Below are 19,590 nucleotides of genomic sequence, written 5' to 3'. Positions count from 1 at the left end.
TTAAAAGTGTATAATGGCAGCAGGGTGTTATGTCACTGTTGTTGCATTGTATAAACACCGTGAATTACAGTTGAGAAACTGCACAGTAATTCAGATACAGTCAAAAAAACTTATTGAATTGTATAGTGGTCTTGGATTTAAAAACCAAATTACTTTGCTTATTGTTCATAGAAAATCTAGAAATACTTATCTAGAAGACAAAACTTCCTTTGTGATTTCTCCAGAAATGGATCAGGTTTGAGAGTTAGGGAGAGTTTGTGTGGATACCTGTGTCCTGTCTATGGAGGATTCAAACATCAACCTCTTCCCTCTGAAGAAGAGTGAGGTCCCGTTGGCCTGTAGTGATGCCCAAGATCTCCTGTGGCGGGATCAGGTGTGCCTGGATGATGGGAAGCTCTGCAGGAAAAGCAGTGTGTGCACTGCCATGTGGGAACAGTTTTCCTGGATCTCTTCTCAGGCCATCCTGTTATGGGTACTTTTTCCTCCCAAACTGGAGCTCAACTCACTCCAGGACTAGTCCTCTGTATTCTGGGTTCTCTTTCCAAGTCATATTAATGGGTTCAACTTTCAGTCTTGGACCCTTTCCAAGTGTCTGATCAGTGGCTAATTAAAGAAGCTTAAAATAGCCCTGGAACACTTGAGTTTCTTGTTTGCAGACACAGACATTTGGAGTTCAAAGGGACCCATGATCAGTTAGGACAGTTTCTGTCCACTGTTCCTGTGCCTCAACCCCGAGCTTCGGCTAGGTTGGGCTGTGTTGTACCTAATGGAAGTGTCTTGTCTCTCTATCAAGTTGTCACCTATAGTTTTTGCCTAAAAAGTCTTCTTTCAGTAGAAAAATAATTTTAGTTATTTGTTTGCTGACTTATGGCCCTCAGTTTTGGTGAACTAGCTGCAGCATTGCCTTCTCAGTAATAGTAGCTGATGTTTTTTGAAACATAGCTTCTCTTAAGTACTTTCTGAGGGATTTAATCCCTGTGCCTTTTTTTTTTCTCTTGGGGAGTTTGTTTTTTTGCGTTTATTGTTTTGTTCTTTTTTTTGCTTATTTTTGTTTTGGTTTTGTTTTTTGTTGTTGTTGTTGTTGGGTTTTGTGTTTTGTTTTTTTTTTTAACTGGAATATGCTCCCAATATATTCTAATCTTTTGTCAGTATGGTTGAGTTAGACCTGGTTTTTGCTGTTTGTAAAACAGGGAAGATTGAATGGAAATACAGGTGATGGTGCACTCAGTTCCGAGTGGTATCAGAAATTGCTTTACTTTTGTAAAGGCTTGTTCATGGTCTTGCATGCATACCAGTGTGAGGTTTAGATTGTTCTTCAGAATAGGAATATTAAATTTTTTAATGTCCTTTGGGTTTGTTAAATCTCTTGGTGCTCAGATCCATGACAGTTGAGGTGATTGAGATAATTTCTTGTTCTCCTGTGTCAGATGAGATTATGATATTCATTGGGTGGATTTAGATTTAGAACAGTATGTGTCAGGATAAGAGGGATTGTGAGATTTACTTAACAAAAACAAACCAACAACAAACACACACAAAATAATGAAACACCACCAAAATAAAAACCAAACCCTAGAACTCTTGGTGATCTGGGTTGGAACAAAAAAAGCATGACCAGCAGGTTGAAGGAGGTGATTCTCCCGCTCTGCTCTGATGAGACTGCACCTGGAATAGTGTTTCCAGCTCTGGGACCCCCAACACAGGAAGGACATGGGCCTGTTGGAGCGAGCCCTGAGGAGGCCACGAAGATCAGAGGGCTGAAGCACCTCTCCTGTGAAGGCAGACTGAGAGAGCTGGTGCTGTTCAGCCTGGAGAAGAGAGGGCTCCAGGGAGACCTTCAAGCAGCCTTCCAGTACCTGAAGGGGCTGCAAGACAACTGGAGAGCGTCTTTTTACATGAGCATGGAGTGACAGGACAAGAGGGAATGGCCTCAGAGCTGAAAGAGTTAGATCAGATATTAGGAAGAAATTCTTTACTGTGAGAGTGGTGAGGCACTGGAACAGGTTGCTCAGAGAAGCTGTGGATGCCCCATCCCTGGAAGTATGTAAGGCCAGGCTGTGGCCTTGAACTTAGAGCAGCTTGGTCTAGTGGAAGGTGTCCCTGCCCATGGCAGGGGGTTTGGAATGAAATGAACTTTAAGGTCCCTTCCAACGCAAACCTTTCTATGGTTCTGTGACTCTAAATTTGCTGCCAAGTGAAATGCTTTATGAAACAAATTGTTTAGCATATTAAGCTGCAGTTAGTCCTTGGAATAGGAGGAACTTCACTTGGCAGTGAATGTGTTTTGGTTTAAGATTCCTTTGACATGTTTTTGACTTGAAGCCTGTGGAAATTCTTCTTTTGTCCCACTATATTGGCACAGCCTGTATGTTTTGGATTGGTGTGAGCCAAATGGAGAGAATGAATACCTCAATTCAACTGTCCTCTTGAGAGACCTGTCTCCCATTTGTCAAATGTTAGAGCCCTGTAGGTGCCTGTAAGAGAGGAAAGAATCTGAAGCTGCTACTGGTGCTGAGCCAGTGCCGAGGAACTGTGGCAGAGAGACAGTGGTGCTGGAGGCCTGCAGTAGTGCCCTTACCAGGTTATTCTGTGGGAGCCTGTTTGCATTCCTGCAATTAATGTTGCTCTTGTATCTGTGAAATAGACTTATTCCTTATCTTGGAGAGCACCTAGAGAGCTCTTCTGCAAAGTGGGCACTGAGTTGACAGCTGTGAAATCTACTTGGAGGTGATTTTGCTAAACAGCTTAAAACAAAAAATGGAAAAGTGTAATGCACTGCTGCCACAGACTGTGATTTTGAACAGTTTTATTTGCTGAGTATTTGCTGTCTACTGCCATTTTAAAGTACAAATAAAGGGGAGGGTTTCTGCTTTGCTTTTGAACCATTCCTCCCCATCTTTGTTTCACTTCTTTAAAATTATGTTAATTCGAGAGATTTAAAGTATTAGTTTAATTTCTTTGCAGTCTTAGTCCTGTGCTGCCTAACTCTCACCTCTTACATAGAACACTTTCTTCTTATGCCTTCACTGATTTAGGAAATTTGCTGATTGGTGCAGCAATCAACAAATGATACATCTATTCCTTGAATAGATTCCTTGAATCAGCCTGTCAGACACAGAAGTGAACACAAATAGGAAGTACTTGACCCACTGCTTCTACTAACCACAATAGGTTCTTACTGCAGTTACAGGTTTTTTGAAGTTACTTGTGAGTTATTTGACAAGTACAGCAGTATTTCATTATGATCCATGAAGTAGGAAGATTAAAAGGAAAAAATATTCCAGAATGTGATCATAAAATGGTTTTAAATTTGGCCAAGTCAGAGAATTTCTGTAGGCACTTGACACTTCTCTCTAGTAGAATGTAAAAATGGAGAGGTGAAATCATGGTTTTTACGGCTGCCACCTTCTTCCCATCCTGCTCATTCTGATTCAATAACAAGAGCAACACTACTTCTTCACTCTTTTAGTTTTTTTGTTGTCGTTTTTTAAAATCTCCTCTAATTCTTTGTTACTGGAAGTGTGCTGCTTGCTTCTTCCTTAAATGCAGAAAATCCTCCATACCCTTTCAGGAAAGGTTATTTTGGTTTATGTTTGTAGGCTTCTTGCCTTTGTCCTTGGCTTTTGCCAACAGCTCCTGACGTGGACAGTGCCTGCAGAATGCAGTCATTGTTACTTGCAGGCTGCAACTGTGCAGGCCAAATAGTTGGGAATGGCTTAAGCCATGTGAATATACAGGATCAGAGAGCTGCATCTGTAGATAGCTTAGTGGCAGGGGGTGGCTGCCCAGTGGATTGAAATTCTGAATTATTGATGTTACTTGGTAATTAATTTGAAAGGCTAATACTAAAGTTAGCTTAATGACAGAGGGAGAAGTTGTATTTAAATTAGCCAGCGGGATTAGACAGCGGGTTTTGTGTAGTAGGAAAACACTGTTTCTATTCTGAGGCTTGTCCTTTCAAATAAACAAGCTGAATGCAAACCAGCTGGGATGTTTGTGTATCTATGGCTACATTTAAAGTTCCTTTTATAACTGAAGAAAATAGGGTATGGAATAGATTCTTCTTCTTCCCAAAGCTTATCATTAATTCATCACTTCCTTGCAGTCAGGCTGTGATTAAAGCTGCAAACCCAAAGTAGCTGTGGAGGCAGAAGCCAATGTCCAGGCAGAGTAGGGGAGTGTTGCTGGTGATGTTCATTGATTGTCCCCTAATGTGTTTCAGTTCAAATAAGCTTTTGGCAAAAACTTTATGAACTGTTTAAACTATTCTCATTTGTTTTGACTGGGGCCTCCTTAGGTCATAGGAGTTCTACTGCAGGGCAGTGACAGGTAGCTCCACGCAATGACCTTTTCCACTAACACGGTTTGATCTGAAAAGAAAAAATCAAAAGCTTAAGTTGCAGAATTATGACTGATGTTAACAAAACTCATGCTGAGTTCCTTTTGGGTTGTGGGATTCATTGCAGACCCCAAACTCTGCAAGTTTGTCCTCAAACAAAATCAGTCATGAATGCCAGGAACTGAATTTCTCGGCCCTTTGTCTTCTGCTATCTGAAGTCTGAATGGAGGCTGGCTAAAGGATAGAATCAAAGCCATAACCTTGGGAAGTGCACAGTTAAGCTTAATTTTTCTCCAGAGTGTTTAGAACAAATGTTATTCTTGCAGTTTTCATCTCCCCTCTGCATCAGTGTGCGACAGCTTCAGAAACCTCAACACTTGAGCCTGTGCATTCAAGTGCCTTTTCCAATTTCACAGTGTCTCTAATTTTATGAACACGTAAGGAGAAGACATGCATACCCCACACCCCAGCACACAGGTTACTGATTTTTTTCCCTGCCTCTATTTTCCCTCCCTTTACTGGCTGGAATTGAATATTATCCATCCTGTGTTTCCAGTTTGTGCTCTATTTATAGTTTGACTGAAGGTGGGAATTGTCCTAGTCCCAGGAGTTTGTTTTACACTCTTTCCAGCCTGGCAGCTTGAGAGCAGTCTACCTCTTTCAGCAGTGGTATTAGAACACACTCTCTGAGTTCATCTGGTGTTGCCTCGCCCTTTATGGTGCCTAGAAACCAAAACCCCTTAAGTCTGTAGTTATAGGAGGAGGGTGAGTTGTTGGCCCAGCATCCTGCAGTGTGAACTGCTCTAGCCACCAGCTATTAAATAAAAAGATCTTTTGATGTGCTGCATAGGTCCATTTAGCCCTGCTGTTAAATTCTAGGAGGAGAGGAGTTGTTTTTACATTGCACTGGGGCTTTGGTCATACATTGCACAGGATAAACGAAGCTGATCCTTTTTATTTTCTGCATAGTTATTTCAGTCACACTGTTGGGTTGGCTGCTATACAGCATGCTTTGCAGACATTTAAACACTCTTTTAAAAAATGTTTATCTGAGAGATACCAGATGCCTTGGGTTTCATCCAAGGCTTCCATAGAAAGTCATAAGCACAGAGAAAAGAAATTATTTCTGATGTGTTTCTTAACCGATTACAATACTGCTTCTGTTCTCAAACTGGTGCTCCTGGTGACCCCGGTGTAGGTGACAGAAAGTGACTTAGCATGCATTAAGACTCAATTTGCTCATTTCCATATGACTTGTGGAATGACCTACTTTGCCTTGAGCTCTCTTTGTTGTTTCAGCAAATGTGCTGGGTGTGCAGGTCTGGGCTTTCATTAAGATGCCACTCAGCTAGTACTGGGTTTTGTGGTTTCTGTTTCTAAGCAAGCTCTCATGTCTTTAGCTTAAATTAATTTACTTAAAAATATTTGTGAAAAAAATTATTTTTTTTCTTGATTTTTTTCAGATTATCAGAGGTTGATGACTGTGGCAGAGACCATCACAGCACTAATGTTTCCATTTCAGTGGCAGCATGTGTATGTTCCTATCCTTCCAGCATCCCTCCTTCATTTTCTAGATGCTCCAGTCCCTTACCTCATGGGCTTGCACTCTAATGGGCTGGATGACAGATCTAAGCTGGAACTTCCTCAAGAGGTGAGAGGAGCTCATCTTGATTGTTTGAATATTGTCCATGACTATGAGGGGAGTGAGAAATGAGCCGAAACGCTAGTGCTAACTCTTAACAGCTACTGTCGAGTTGTTACTGGCTCTGGTTTTGGATTGGTCTTTATTCCTTGGAGATGCTGAGGAAAATCTGATGGAATAGATAAAGCCTGCTTTTGAAATTGTGTGCTCTGATAAAATTAAACTGTAACTTTACAGGAATTGATGCATTGGGTTTACGGAAAGAACATTTTTTTTTTTCTGCAAAACTTAGCCCTGTAATGCTGGGAAGTGCAAGGAAGTGCAGTGTGAATTCCCCAGCTGTGGCCAAAAGGCCACACAGCTGCTTCTGTGAGATGGTGAATGAGCAGAGCTCTGCTGGCTTCAGTGCTGTGCTGGTTCCTGCCTGCACAGGGTTAGGCTGGGTTTCACTGCACTGAATTTCTGAGCTGGGGTTGGCTTATATGGACCCAGCCTGCCAGGTGTCTGCACAGAACTGTTTCAGATTTTCTCCAGAACGAATGCTTCAGTCTGCAGCAGAATGTCAGCGTACACTGGAGCCAAACTGGTGCTAACTGGGGCGGGGCTGAGGAAGTCCTCCCTTGTAGTGAGGCTCTGGTAGCAGCAACCCCTGTGTAAAGGAGAAACAAATGGTCTGTAAAGGTTCTGCAGCTCGTACATGGGGCTGGGACTATGGTCAGACTTCACAGAGGTTGTTTTCCTTTTATCCCAGTGTTTGCTTCACAAGTACTCTTTTGAGGGAAGTACCAAGAGAGTTTAAGAGCTGGTTGTGAGGATCAGGGGACCAAAAGTGGCTGAGCACTACCCAGGTAGCAGAGGAAATATCCAGCCCCTGCTAGGATCTGCTCACTTGGAGGTGTAACTTTGCAGGGGAGGAACTGGGTAAACCATGGGAACACCCCACTTAGAGGCACTGGTAGGATTCTCTAACCTCTGCTGTTTTCTCTGACTGTTCTTGTATTACCATTTACATTTCTGGGAAAGCAGAAGCGTGTCAGACACAGGGTTTTGTGGTGGTGGTTTTTATTTTCAATATCAGGCAGTGCTGCAACATAGCTTGACACAAAAAAACCCTCTTTTTAAAAAAGCTGCGTGAAATTAGACAAGATATTTTTGTGAACCTCCAGTCTGGTCTCCATGCCAACACTGCTCTTTTTCTCAAATCCATATGCTGGTAGTTTTCATTTGTTTTTCCTGGCAAGTTCAAAGGAAAACTTTTTTCAAACTGTGTTATTTTTTTATGAAAACTGAAGTATTTAATCTCTTGATTTCTTTCTTTTCTCCATCCCCTCCCCCTTTTTTTTCAATGGTGTAATTAATAACACAGTAGTGTATGTTCTTGCCATGAAAACAGTCTATTGCTTTGGTTTACTACATTTTTACAAAATTTTGGCTGTACTGACAGGCCTAATTAATATGGTTAGTACACTTCTTAGAGAGAATAGCTGATGAAGTAAAATGTATGTGTGGATATGCATGTTAATATGCACCATGGATGTTTTCACTGTTACCACAAACTCCTAAAAGACTGCCCTCCTTTTGTAAAGAACTTCCTCTTTTTAAAATCACTGTAATACTTCCGACTAAATGAACTAATTTTAACTTCAAATAGGTATTTCAATTATTTAAAAGGTAAATAGTTTTTGAAGAGTTTTATGAGCTTATTTTTGAGGTTTTTAAAGGAAGGCAGTTGATCTATTTTTAGATGTCAAAAATGAAATCCAAGTAGTATTAAAAGATAATCTGACACCTCAGTTTACATTTTGTTTTAGAGGTATCCTTTTATGAAGGTGGAGGAGTAGATTTTTAATAGTACCTCACAGAGATCAGAATTGTCTGGGAGGGGAGGACACACAGGACAGATGGCAGCAGCAGCGTGCCCGTGTGGTGGAATTTGCTGCAAGACTTGTCCTTCTGAAACTTCAACTTTTCTCGTTTTTATTTGAAGAGTGAGCTCTTAAAACTTTGTACATGATGAGTATGACTTAGTCTGAGAAATCCCCTTGGCAGTCACTGCTGAGTAAGGACTGTTGAACTCCTCAGCCCTGCAGACTGGGAATGTAGTTATGGCACAGAAATGGGCTTGAGACTTTAAGTCTCTTAGTAAATAATTAAGAAGTTATCCTATACCAATAGATTGGCTTATTCAAGAGGCAAAGTAGCCTGGGAAGAACAAGAGCTCACTGCTATTGAGACTTTCATTGTAGAGAGTTTGCTTGAAAAAACCAACTAACCAACCAAAAAAACCCAACCAATCAAAACCTCACAAAACAAACACTCCCCCCACGCTCCTGCCACCCCGGCAAAGCCTGTGTTGCAAAAAGAAAATAGATGTATCATTTTAAAATGTAAAGCAGAATTCAAAGTGCATGCTGGTCTCACTATGTGAAATTATTGGTCAGTATAAGCATTTCTCATATTAATAATTTAATCAGTCAGCTTTAATATAGTTAACATTGCAGATTACAGGTTCATCTTAAAACTATTTTGCTTTATGATTAGGCTTTCAGATACCCTTCACTTTAAGTGCCAAAGGAGCTCTACACTTAATTCCTGACAGAAACTGCCAAGGAACATGAATAATGTGTTGTTGTAGAACAGCAGAAGAGGGCATATGGTTCCATTATTTGTACTTCAATAAAGACAAATTTATCGTCAGTGACAGAAGGGATATTAATATTTAACATTGCTTGTCTCTAAAGTTTGGAATGTATATGAACCTTTATGAAATCATCAGGGTTATATGAGGAACTCCTCTAGGCTCCTGATTCATACATACAGTGAGTATCAGAATTTTCCTCACTTATTCCAAAGGGTATATAAAGAACTGTTCTGTGTTATAATTTATTCTGAGTTCTGCAAAAAATTTTTTTTTCATTGTCTTGGAACTGCATAAACTGCATCTCTGTTGCTAATCTATTTACATGGATGTGTGGGACAGCTGCTGTTAAAGAAAGCAGTGTCTAAATTAGACAAGGGCCAAAGAGGTGAACTTTGAGAGAAAATCTAATTAGTGCTTCTCAGTTGAAGGGCATTGTGGAAAAATATAGTATTGCTGTCTAGCATACCATGGATATCTCAGTGTCACTGTAGACTTCTTGATTTTGGTTTTATAATGAAGTTTTAAAAAGACTGATTTGTCTTGCTCAAAGTGTTTTAGGCTAATATATGGGAAAATACTGTCTGTCCCAACTTGGTTAGGTTTGGTTTGGCTTAAGGCTTGCACACATGTGCCATAAGGCTTGTTTTGGTTTGCTTGTGGTGGCAGTCTCCCACATTTGGTCACACCTGGTGCTTCAAGGCAATGCTTTATCCTGGGAGCAGGGAAGCTCACTTGTATCCTAGAAGTTAATGCTTTGTCAGGTGATGATTAAAATCTTCAACAAAACAGCTGCATTAGTACAAAACTCAAGTTTAGACTATCCCTTGGGTGCATCAGAAAACAGTCCCTAATGGAGACCTCATTGGAGTCCACCAATGGCTTGAAGACCTGACTCCAAGCCCAGTAAAACTGTAGAGAATTCTCGACTCCCTGTCGGGTTGAGTTTTCTTGTGCGTGTCAGCAGTGCAGGGCTTGTTCTCTTACATAGGGCTGCTCTGCTGAGGGCTCTCTGTGTATGCAGGAGCATCCTCGTGGTTTCACTGGTAGCTGCCTCAGAGGCTTGTAAGGAACCCAGAAGAGAAGGGGAAGGACGAGAGAAGCGGTGCTACGATGAGGTGCTGCAGATATCAAAGGGGAAGGGAGGAACATGTGGCTGTTTCAGATGTTGCTGGCAAGAGCGTGGTTTGTTTATCAGTAAAATTGATCCGAAAAGTGGTTTGACTTAGCATTCTGGCAGATCATAAACCCTAGCAAGTGCTAAAGTAAGATCGTTTTTCTGATGTGCCTTTGCATTTCCTTTTAAAGAAACTTTTGAAGTGCTGTAGCAATATATTTTTAAAGAGCAGCTTAATGTGGACCATTTCATGCCACTGGATTTGCATGTGTATTTTGCCATTCTAATTTAGGAGAGTGGTAGAAATTGAAATTATTTTCAGTGAAAATAAGCAATGCTGATTTTTCCAGCTCTAGTTAAATCAAACAAATGTAGTGTATAATTAAAAAGCTTGGTTTTAGTGAAATGATCGCAAAGGTTCTTTGCTAGTATAAGACAGATTATATATATTCTCAGTGTTTTTATTTCAACAACTAAAAGGGTGTTATTCAATGCTAAATCTTAACAGACTCTGTGGGGTTTTTATGTTGTTTTAGAAGATAAGGAAAGCTTAGCTTGATGCTAGCACATTTAGACCAGACTGACCAAGATAGTTATATAAAGATAATCACTGCTTTGTATGCTTTCTCAGGCTGTCTGCTGATTGATAGATGCTAGATAATACTGCAAATTTATTGACAGACTTAAGTTTTATGTTTTCCTGTATTTCAGTGTTAAACAGCAAGTTGAGGAGTTTCTGAAAGCTGCAGCAGCTTTAAGCTGTTCTGTCACAAATTCTGGGTTGGCATGAAGAGGAGTAGTGCTGAGAATGAGTGCAGAAGGTCACATTTGCTTGCAGGAATGACACAGGAGCATCCTTTAGAATTTAGGACCACTGTAAAGACACTTTCCACGAGTCAACTGTGTGTGTATGAGCTTGCATAGCCATGTTTTCTGTGTGTCATATGAAGTGGGTGATCATTTACAAGGTTGGGACCTAATGCACAAAGGTGGTAGGTGAAAGGCTGTAGGTGAATGGGTTTTAGTTTTTCAGTGCTGTATTCAAGCAGAAGCTGTCCTTTTGGCAGCACCTAAATAATTTCCTTCTCTACTTTTGAACAGAGCTGAAAGGGAGGATGTGGGCTTGATGCAGGCCTTACTAGATCTGCCTGGGGCTATGGCCCTTATTGTACTTGGGGTCAAACTAAAGAATTGCAATTGTCCTTTGGCTTTGGAATCCATGGGTGTGGTCCACACCTCACTGAGCCCATGGTAAGTGGTGCTGTTGACTTCAGGAACCAGGCTTTGGCACCAGGTACATGAACATTCGTTTACTTAGATCCACATTTCTAAGGTTTGTAAGACTTTGACCTGGACACCCTGTTACTTGTGATGATAAAAGTACACGGGAAGGACAAGTTTTTAAATTAGGATGTGACACGCTTGTTCCTCACTGTAGTGTCTCAGAACGTTTCATTGTAGATGATGTAATGTGTCCTCACTTGTGACAATCTGCTGTCGAAGTGGGGTGTAACTGTTTGAGGTTTTCTTTTGATCAGAAAACCAAGATCTCAGCAACAAATAACGGAATATTTGACTGTTCTAGAGACCTGAAATACCTAACAGCTACCTTAAGGATGCTCTTTCAATTACATCTCTATTTATACATGTTGCCAAGTGTCTTGTCTTTATATAATTTTAGTTTTGCGTGTGTAAAATAATGATCAGAGTATCCACGAGCGTTTACATACAGAGCTATCAGCTATTCACAGCCCTCTCAATTGTGCTGCCTCCAGAGACAAAATAACTAAACCTTTGTGATTGAAGAACTCTTTTTATTTTTCTGCTTTGTGTACTTGCCCAGTTCCTAGCATGCAAAATGCTTTGGGTGGCCGTGATTTCATAAATAGTAAGTGCCATTTCATTTTTCATAGTTTTTAAGGAGGGGGCTCCTCTGTCCCCACTGGTATTCGGTTCTGTAGCGTGGCAGCATAGTGGGATTTACTGTTCTGGTGTCTGTTATTTGTGGTCTATTTACTTGAGATTTAATTTGTTTTGGTACCTCTTCAAGGGCTTGTGCAGTGAGGTCTCTTTGCCATTTCTGTTCCCTGAAGAATATGGCCTTTTGGGAAGTGTGCATGTTCTTGAGGGTGACCTCAAGTCTCCCTAAATTGAGAAGCTAAAACCATCTACTGAATCTTCTCTGCTTTTGCTCCTCTAGATAATCCTCTATTGTATATGTTATTAACCAGGCACTGGATAACTGTAGTGTCCCTGAAAATATTCTTTACGCTCTTTGGAGTATTGCTTCATATTAGCTTTTCCTCCTACCCCTCAATGTTTCCCTATAGAGCACTTTCTGGGAAATGTAATAGTAAGTTGCATCTTAAGCAATCATCATTAGTAGCTCAGAGTATTTAAACCATGTGTATTGCTCTTAGAGAGGAACTCTGCAGAAGGGGAATTTAGCTTTGGGAAGAATTAGCCAGAAGAGTCCAGATACTTACAAGCACTATTAGCAAGCATTAAATTTGGCTTTTTCTTCCATTGGCAAGGCATTTAATTTCAGTGTGAACACTAGAATTTCTACATTGGTAAGGTTAATATTTGGTTCCTTTTAGGCCAACTGCTTTTTAGCTACAATCAAGCTTAACCAAGAGTGAAGTTTTCTGCAGAATCTGTGCTAAGGTAGATAATCCAAAAGAGAAGAAAAGTTGAATGGCATCAATTAAGGAAAGTTGTAAAAGGAAGTAATACAATTAAACTGTTGGAAGAGTTTCTTAGTGAGACTGCCTTGCCATTTTGCAGACTGTTTGAGACAAATTAAATACCTTTTGTTTTTCCCTCAGCACCGATTGGTAGGCACTGTGCCTGGTTTCAAAGCTTTATTTCTCTCATGTCTTCAAGTGCTTACAGTGTTTCTGATAAATATCAGCTGACTGGACTTCTAATCATCACAGAGCCATGTGTGTGTATAGTGGGAGTCTCTCCTAAATTCAGGTGCTTACTTGAAACATGAGTGCTCTGGCATACATGGTGTCCCTTTGGGCTGAATCTTTGTCTGAATGGGAAGCAGGTGCACACTGAGAGCGTTCCCAGCCTGGGGCTTGGGCTGCCTTGCTGAGTGGGCACACACACACCATCTGCAGTCTTGGAGCAGTGCTGATACTGGGGAAATTTAAACCATGACACCTCCCCTGTTTAAAAAGAAAAATTTTTTCTAGGGTGCACCAGAAGGTGTTCCAGAATCTGTCTTAATTCTCTTTATTGACCTTGGATTCTTTTGTAACACCTAATTCAATTTGTGACTTAATTTACAGTAAAGGATGTCTACAAGAGCTATTAAACTGTTTTGTATACATTCCTTTGAGCATAACAAATCAATCCCAGTATTAAAATGTTAAAACATCAGGAATTCTGCTTACCTGTGTAACTGTGGGTAATACTGTAGCAGAGCATAAATTAGACTTGGTCATGCAAAGTTCTGTGCAAACTGGTGTGATATGTCCAGTGGGGTTCTGCATTAAGAATTCTTTTTTCAAGTTTAATGTTGGAAGTTCAATAAGATATTTGTGTTTTAAGAAGAATTGACACCCTAACTCTTGTTCTGTAGAACTCTCTTCTGCCTAGAGAGTTAAACCTGTCACAAGTACTAAATGTATGTTTTCACAACAGTTCACTTAAATGAACAGGTCTCATCAGGCACAGCTTATTCTAGTCTACCTGTGGCCAGTTTGACAGCAAAATCCTACCAGAAATCCCTACCAAAATCCTACCACAACTACTTTGTCTTTTCTGGGCTTCACTGCTTGTGTACGTGGCTCTGATTTCTGGGATTATTTATCATTAATTACATGTGAGGTTAATCTCTTAAAATTGTTTTTTTCCAATTAAATTGTGCGAGTGCTTCCATCTTTCTGCACTTCCCGAATCATAGGAAATAACTGGAGATGTGTCAGCTCTTGTAGACTTGATAAGTATTTTGCTGCAAAGCTGTAGAGAGACCTGAGTTCAGGTGCGTGCCTCCTGGAATGATGCAGTGAAGTTGGGTTGAAAGTACCCAATAATCTGAGTGAAGGGATTTTGTATATCAGAGATGAAACAGAAGAGTGACACTCCATGTTAATTCTTTAGTGAAGAAAAACTGAAATGCTTCTACAGAAAAGCCAAGTTTCTTCTCTGTACTTAACTTTCCAAGCAGATTTCACACATGAATGGGGTTCTTGCTGTGATGTGTGTAGTTATGTAATGTCTTGAAACAGATTTTGCAATGCAGAAGCCAAAAGGGGAACCTTCCCCTTTGCCAAATACAGAGTGAGGTAAACCTTGAAAGATGCAGAGCTTCTTTTGATCTTGCTGTGGAAGCCACACAGGTAGTTTTTCTTTTCCTGCCCCCCCCCCCCCGATCTTTTTTGATGGTAAATTAGTTGGAGATTGGAACAGAAAAGCAGAATGGAAACCAGTTCAACTCATTTTTCCTTTTGGAAACAAACTTACTCATTCAAAGAATTGCCTTAGTTCTCAGGTTACTTACAAAAAAAGATAACTTTATTGCAGCTTCTGCAATATCAGCACACCTTTTAGAAGTTGCTAAATCTTTTAGAGAAATGGACTGATAATTTGAGTAACAGGCATTCATCTGCATATGCACATGTGTAAAAGAGACTTACAAATATCCTGTAGTTAAAATTTAGCTGTATGTGTATGAAAAAAGCCATACCTGTACCTGACTTACGCTGCAATCTCTTTTGCACCTAGTAAACAACTGTAAAATGAGTCTTCTTTCTTAACTACCTCCTTGGAAGACCTGGAAATGTGGGTCTTGTGCTGCTTTCTTCAAAGCCAACCAACCAGTTCAGTTATGTTGAGGCAACTCTGTTTTACAAAATAACCAAACAAATGCAAATGTATTCGAATCTTTAAATAAGCACAAAACCCAAAGATGAATAAAACGTTACCCCCGTGCTCAGTGATGTTATAATGGTATCCTGTTCTAAATTAAATTCCAGGCTAACCTGTGCTTTGTGGATGTAGACAACCATTTCATCGAGCTGCCAGAAGACCTACCCCAGTTTCCAAATAAACTTGAGTTCATTCAGGAAATTTCAGAGATACTGATGGCTTTTGGAATTCCACCTGAGGGAAACCTTCACTGCAGTGAAAGTGCCTCCAAGATGAAGAGCCTCAGAGCATGTGACCTGGTTTCTGATAAAAGAAATGGGAACATAGCAGGATCACCTCTGAATTCCTATGAGCTGCTAAAGGAAAATGAGACTATTGCAAGACTCCAAGCACTTGTTAAAAGAACAGGTGTGAGTCTAGAAAAGGTAAGATATGAAATTGTCTGCACTGTCCCTGGACCTGTAGTAGCAGATGGTCTGAAGTCATGGTCCAAAGATGCTGTTTGTCTGTCTTCATTAGAAAGAACTTTATGTTAAGATGTTCACAAACCTTGTGAACACCTGTAGAGACAAGGGCAAGCTTCGGGGAGAGAGGGAATGGGAATTAACCCTGCAGCATCTGTGAAAACCTTTGCTGTCCTCCAAGTATTTCTTTGCCAAGATAATGTGTTTAAAAATAACACCTTGCCTTATTCTTGGTTTTAAGATTTATTCTAAATTGGCACCACTTTATTATGATTTAAGTGGCTAAAATTGTCATCCAGATAATCCTGAAGTTCGAATCTAATCTGGGTTTGTGTAAATATCTTTCTCTTTGTGTGTAGAATATATATTTTATATTTTTGCTTGTATATAATATGTTTGTCATAGGGATACTGTCATGCTTTTTTCTGGTTGATGTTGTAAAGTGCATTAGTGTCTGATTCCCAGGAAGTGGACATGCACAGCTCGTGATGATCCTGATTGTATTTTTTTGAGTGATCAGAACTGGGGGGGGGGAAGGTGAAAGTTGCAGCCCTTTTCGAATAAAAGGTACTACCTGACAGACCACTGTGGAATAGAGTTGAAGACTGTCTAAGCAAAGGTTTTATTTCTTGCATGTTTAAATTAGCTTGACCAGCTCTTCATTGCTGAGGCTGATTCCTACCTGTGTGACTGCAGCTTGGGGTACAGATGGGGCCAGAGTCAGAAATTGTGTGACCTGAAGTAGGTTGGGGGTAGAGCTGCTTTATGGGCTGGCAGCTACGAGAAGCAGCACTTGGTTACTAGGCAGGATTAGATGATCAAATCTGCTCTGTTCCTCTTCTCAGGTTTTTCTTTTGCCTTGTTTTCTTCATGTTCGGGGGAGAATTGGTAAAAAGCTTTTGTTCTTTTGCTGAATGGATTGGGAAGTGATGGGGAAAGTAAAGGTCTTTTTAATTTCTTGTAAATTTTTGCACATTTGGACCTCATCTGCTCTGTACTCCCTGAAGTCCCATTTTACCATCCTTTTTTGTTACGATAGGAGTGTATAGATTTTAACTGTCAAAATTTTCCCAAGTATAAAAAACCTGCCTTAATGCCAGATACCAAATTAACGAGGAATGTACTACTCATGAGCTACACTTGGAAGAAAGGGGTGAGTAGCACAGCTCACTAGCAGAGAGCATGGCTGTATTTATATATAGCTGGCTCTGGGCTGCTATAGCCAAGCTGCTTTAAGCAGTGTGGGACAGCTGCAGCCCTGCATCATTGTGCAGATGTTGTAAACTCTAGAGATTATGACTAATTATGTGTGGTGGTGCCTTTTATCATAATTAACAAAGGCAGGGGTATCAAATGTGTACTCAAACGACTGCTTGAATGCTCGTGGCTTTGGTTATTTTTTTCCCTAGATACTCAGCTCCTATCAAAACTAATGTGAGTTGAATATCTCAGTCTCATATTGCTGTTTTTATAAATCTTAGCCCACATCTTAACTGAAAATGCATTTTCTTTCATTAAAAATGACTCTGGGGGGTTGTAACGATGAATTGTGGGTTACACTGCTAAGGACTTAGGTTATGGGAAATGGTTACTAGACATGCACAGCTGCTTGTTACTGTGCATTTCTGTCTTCATTTGAAAGCTGGTACGTATTAAACTCTACCACTACTAAACCTGGACTTATTTTACACCAGAAGACATATGGATTTGCCTAATATGCTGGTTTTTAGGGGTAGTAAAAGCTCCTAAAAAGCCTATGCAGGTGATCAAAGGGTAAAAGAAAGTAAATTAATATATGGCATGTATATGACTGTTATTTAACTTTTTAAAATCTAAAGTATATAAAATGTAATAATACGTAATAATAAAATGTTTTGATGTTGCAGTTTTCTTACAGTAGTTGAAACAGTAAGTTTTTTAATTGAAATGCTGACTTGAGGAGTAGCAGCTGACTGGCAGATTAAAATCTTGTATGCCCAGAATACCTGACAGAGCAGCAACACAGGTTACTTGTGTGTTCCCTTACTTTCTCAGTTGGAGGTGCGAGAGGAGACCAGTAGCAAAAAGGATCTGAAAATTCAGTGTGATGAAGAAGAATTCAAGATTTACCAGCTGAACATTCAAATTCGTGAAGTTTTTGCCAACCGCTTCACGCAAATGTTTGCGGATTATGAAGTATTCGTCATTCAACCCAGCCAGGACAAGGAATCTTGGTTTACAAACAGAGAACAGATGCAAAACTTTGATAAAGTAAGTTGTAATAAGAAGATATGTCAATTTAAGAAGTAAAACATTATTCAGACGTAAGGCTTTGTTTATTGGGCCATCAAATGGAAAACAGTACTGTCAAAATTGTAATTTCTTCCTTAAATTTCAGTGTTCCAAGAAAAGTGATATCTTACATGTTATGTGGAAAAATATATACATATGCAGACTTAGAGAGCTAAACATACTCTTTTAAGGATACTGTAGAAAAATACAGCTTGCTCTAGAAAAATAGCTTAGAAAGCCTCACTTTAGGGCTGACCTCTACATTAAGGTTAAATATTACTACTGGAAACTGTTTGAATTTTAACCAGAGGAATTGCTGAATATGGTAATGAATTAAGTCATGACCCCAAATAATGCTTATGTACTTGTGTGCATGTGTACCAAATGTATTCCTAGCTCTTTTCTAGGGAAACATAAGGCTCAGTTCTTCAAATTTTTGTACTGTTTTCTTTACTGGAGATCAGATATTTGTCAGCAGGATAGTTAATGTGGGTGAAGACTATGTTGCAGCACTATCTGCTGGAACATTAAGCTGATTCCCATCAAATCATATGAAATGATTCTCATCAGCTTCATAAGCTTTGAGCTCAGCCAGAAGTACATAATATGCACACCTGTGGTACTGTTGGTGAGGTTTGCTGGGATTCTGTTGAAATTTTTATAAAATTAAGGAAAAGCTAAAATCACAATTTACCAATTATTGTACTGTATAGGACGTGATTGTCCTGAGAATGAAGATTTCGTACGGACTGCCTGTTTTGGGGATAGAACTGGTGTGTATGATAAAACTAGGCCTTAAGTGGCACCAAAGCACTCTTAATATGCCCTTGTTTAGGAAAATTGATGCTTTTGGGGGATGTCTCTCTCTGCAGACACCCCAAAACACTCTTACCTCTTCTTATCTCTTAGGCATCTTTCTTGTCGGACCAGCCTGAACCTTACTTGCCTTTCCTCTCGAGATTCCTGGAGACCCAAATGTTTGCATCCTTTATTGACAATAAGATTATGTGCCATGATGAAGATGATAAAGACCCTGTTTTGAGAGTGTTTGATTCTAGGGTGGATAAAATTAGGCTGCTGAACGTCAGGACGCCGACTCTGCGCACATCTATGTATCAAAAGTGCACAACCATTGATGAGGCTGGTAAGAATAATGAGGCACTTTCTTGAAAATTAGTGCAACTAACCACTGCTATTTGTTGTAGATATTAGGGTTAAAGCTAAGTAATGATTCATGCTTTGAAACCCCCCCCCAAAAAATAGACCAGAATAGCTGAGGTGTAAAGCTTAAATGTTATATTGGAAGCTGAGATGTGAAATGAAATTAATGTAAAGTTTAATTGAACTCAGCTGTTTTCCTGCATGCTTTGTGTGTGAAAAATGAGCTCAAAAGATAAACATTTTTCTCCCTTTGATGGCAGTTCTTTGATGTCTAAAACACTCTTGTACTAGTGTACCTGTTGGAATCAGTAAGAAATTTCCACCTATCCCTTTAAATTTGAGACCCACTTTTGATTGAGGATGTGTGATTACAGATACATGTCTGATTAAAACACTTTTAAAAAATTAACTTTCTTGCTATTTCAGAGAAATCTATTGAATTAAGGCTAGCAAAAATAGATCATACAGCAGTCCACCCACACTTGCTGGACATGAAAATTGGACAAGGGAAATATGAGCTTGGATTTTTTCCCAAGCTTCAGTCTGATGTTTTATCCACTGGACCAGCAAGCAACAAGTGAGTAAGCTGGGGCAACAGGTACTGAATCTTGGCAAGATCTATAGAATGGCACTAAAGCAGAGATACTAGAAAGCTACAAGTCAGTTGTTGGGTTTGTTTTTTTATCAAGTAGGGGCATATCAGATGATGTGGGTGAGTTGTGTGGAGTGGTGGGGGTTTTGCTATGTCTCTTTGGTTTTTTTCCCTTTTTTGAATCTGGACTTCCTGCAGCAAATTTACTTAAGAAAGCCCTATTATGTTTGAGATGCTGGTTGGTGTACTTTGAGTTACTCAGAATTACTGTCAGTATAAAACCAGATCCCCTTATTATATCTCAGGTAGGAGCTAGTATATGTTTTAGGATATTTTTTTATAAAAGCTTTGAAAGTGGAGGAAAAAGGCTTAAATTGTCACTGGATATCATAAGAGAATGGAAAACCACAAAGCAAATAAATGTTATCTCATATTCTGAAATATTTTGATTGCCCAAATACCCGATTCCTCTACAGAGATTCTTT

The 19,590-nt window shown here is 39.7% G+C and overlaps 1 protein-coding gene across 6 annotated transcripts in view; it reads left to right on the top strand.

The window, feature by feature from the left end:
• DENND5A (DENN domain containing 5A) overlaps positions 1–19,590 on the top strand; it is a 68,461-nt gene that overhangs the window by 22,535 nt on the left and 26,336 nt on the right. For all 6 annotated transcript variants that reach the window (XM_051803863.1, XM_051803859.1, XM_051803858.1 and 3 more), the window contains 5 exons: positions 5,803–5,990; positions 14,725–15,042; positions 17,116–17,331; positions 18,262–18,496; positions 18,940–19,090. In XM_051803863.1, the coding sequence (XP_051659823.1) occupies positions 5,803–5,990; positions 14,725–15,042; positions 17,116–17,331; positions 18,262–18,496; positions 18,940–19,090 (1,108 nt within the window). The remainder of the gene's footprint in view (positions 1–5,802; positions 5,991–14,724; positions 15,043–17,115; positions 17,332–18,261; positions 18,497–18,939; positions 19,091–19,590) is intronic.

Source organism: Manacus candei, unplaced genomic scaffold (genome assembly GCF_025592945.1).
Source record: "Manacus candei isolate 608988 ecotype Guabito, Panama unplaced genomic scaffold, ASM2559294v1 h1tg000060l, whole genome shotgun sequence".
NCBI lineage: Eukaryota > Metazoa > Chordata > Aves > Passeriformes > Pipridae > Manacus > Manacus candei.
Note: the sequence above shows the minus strand (reverse complement) of the source record. Positions and strands in the feature narration are given on the sequence as shown.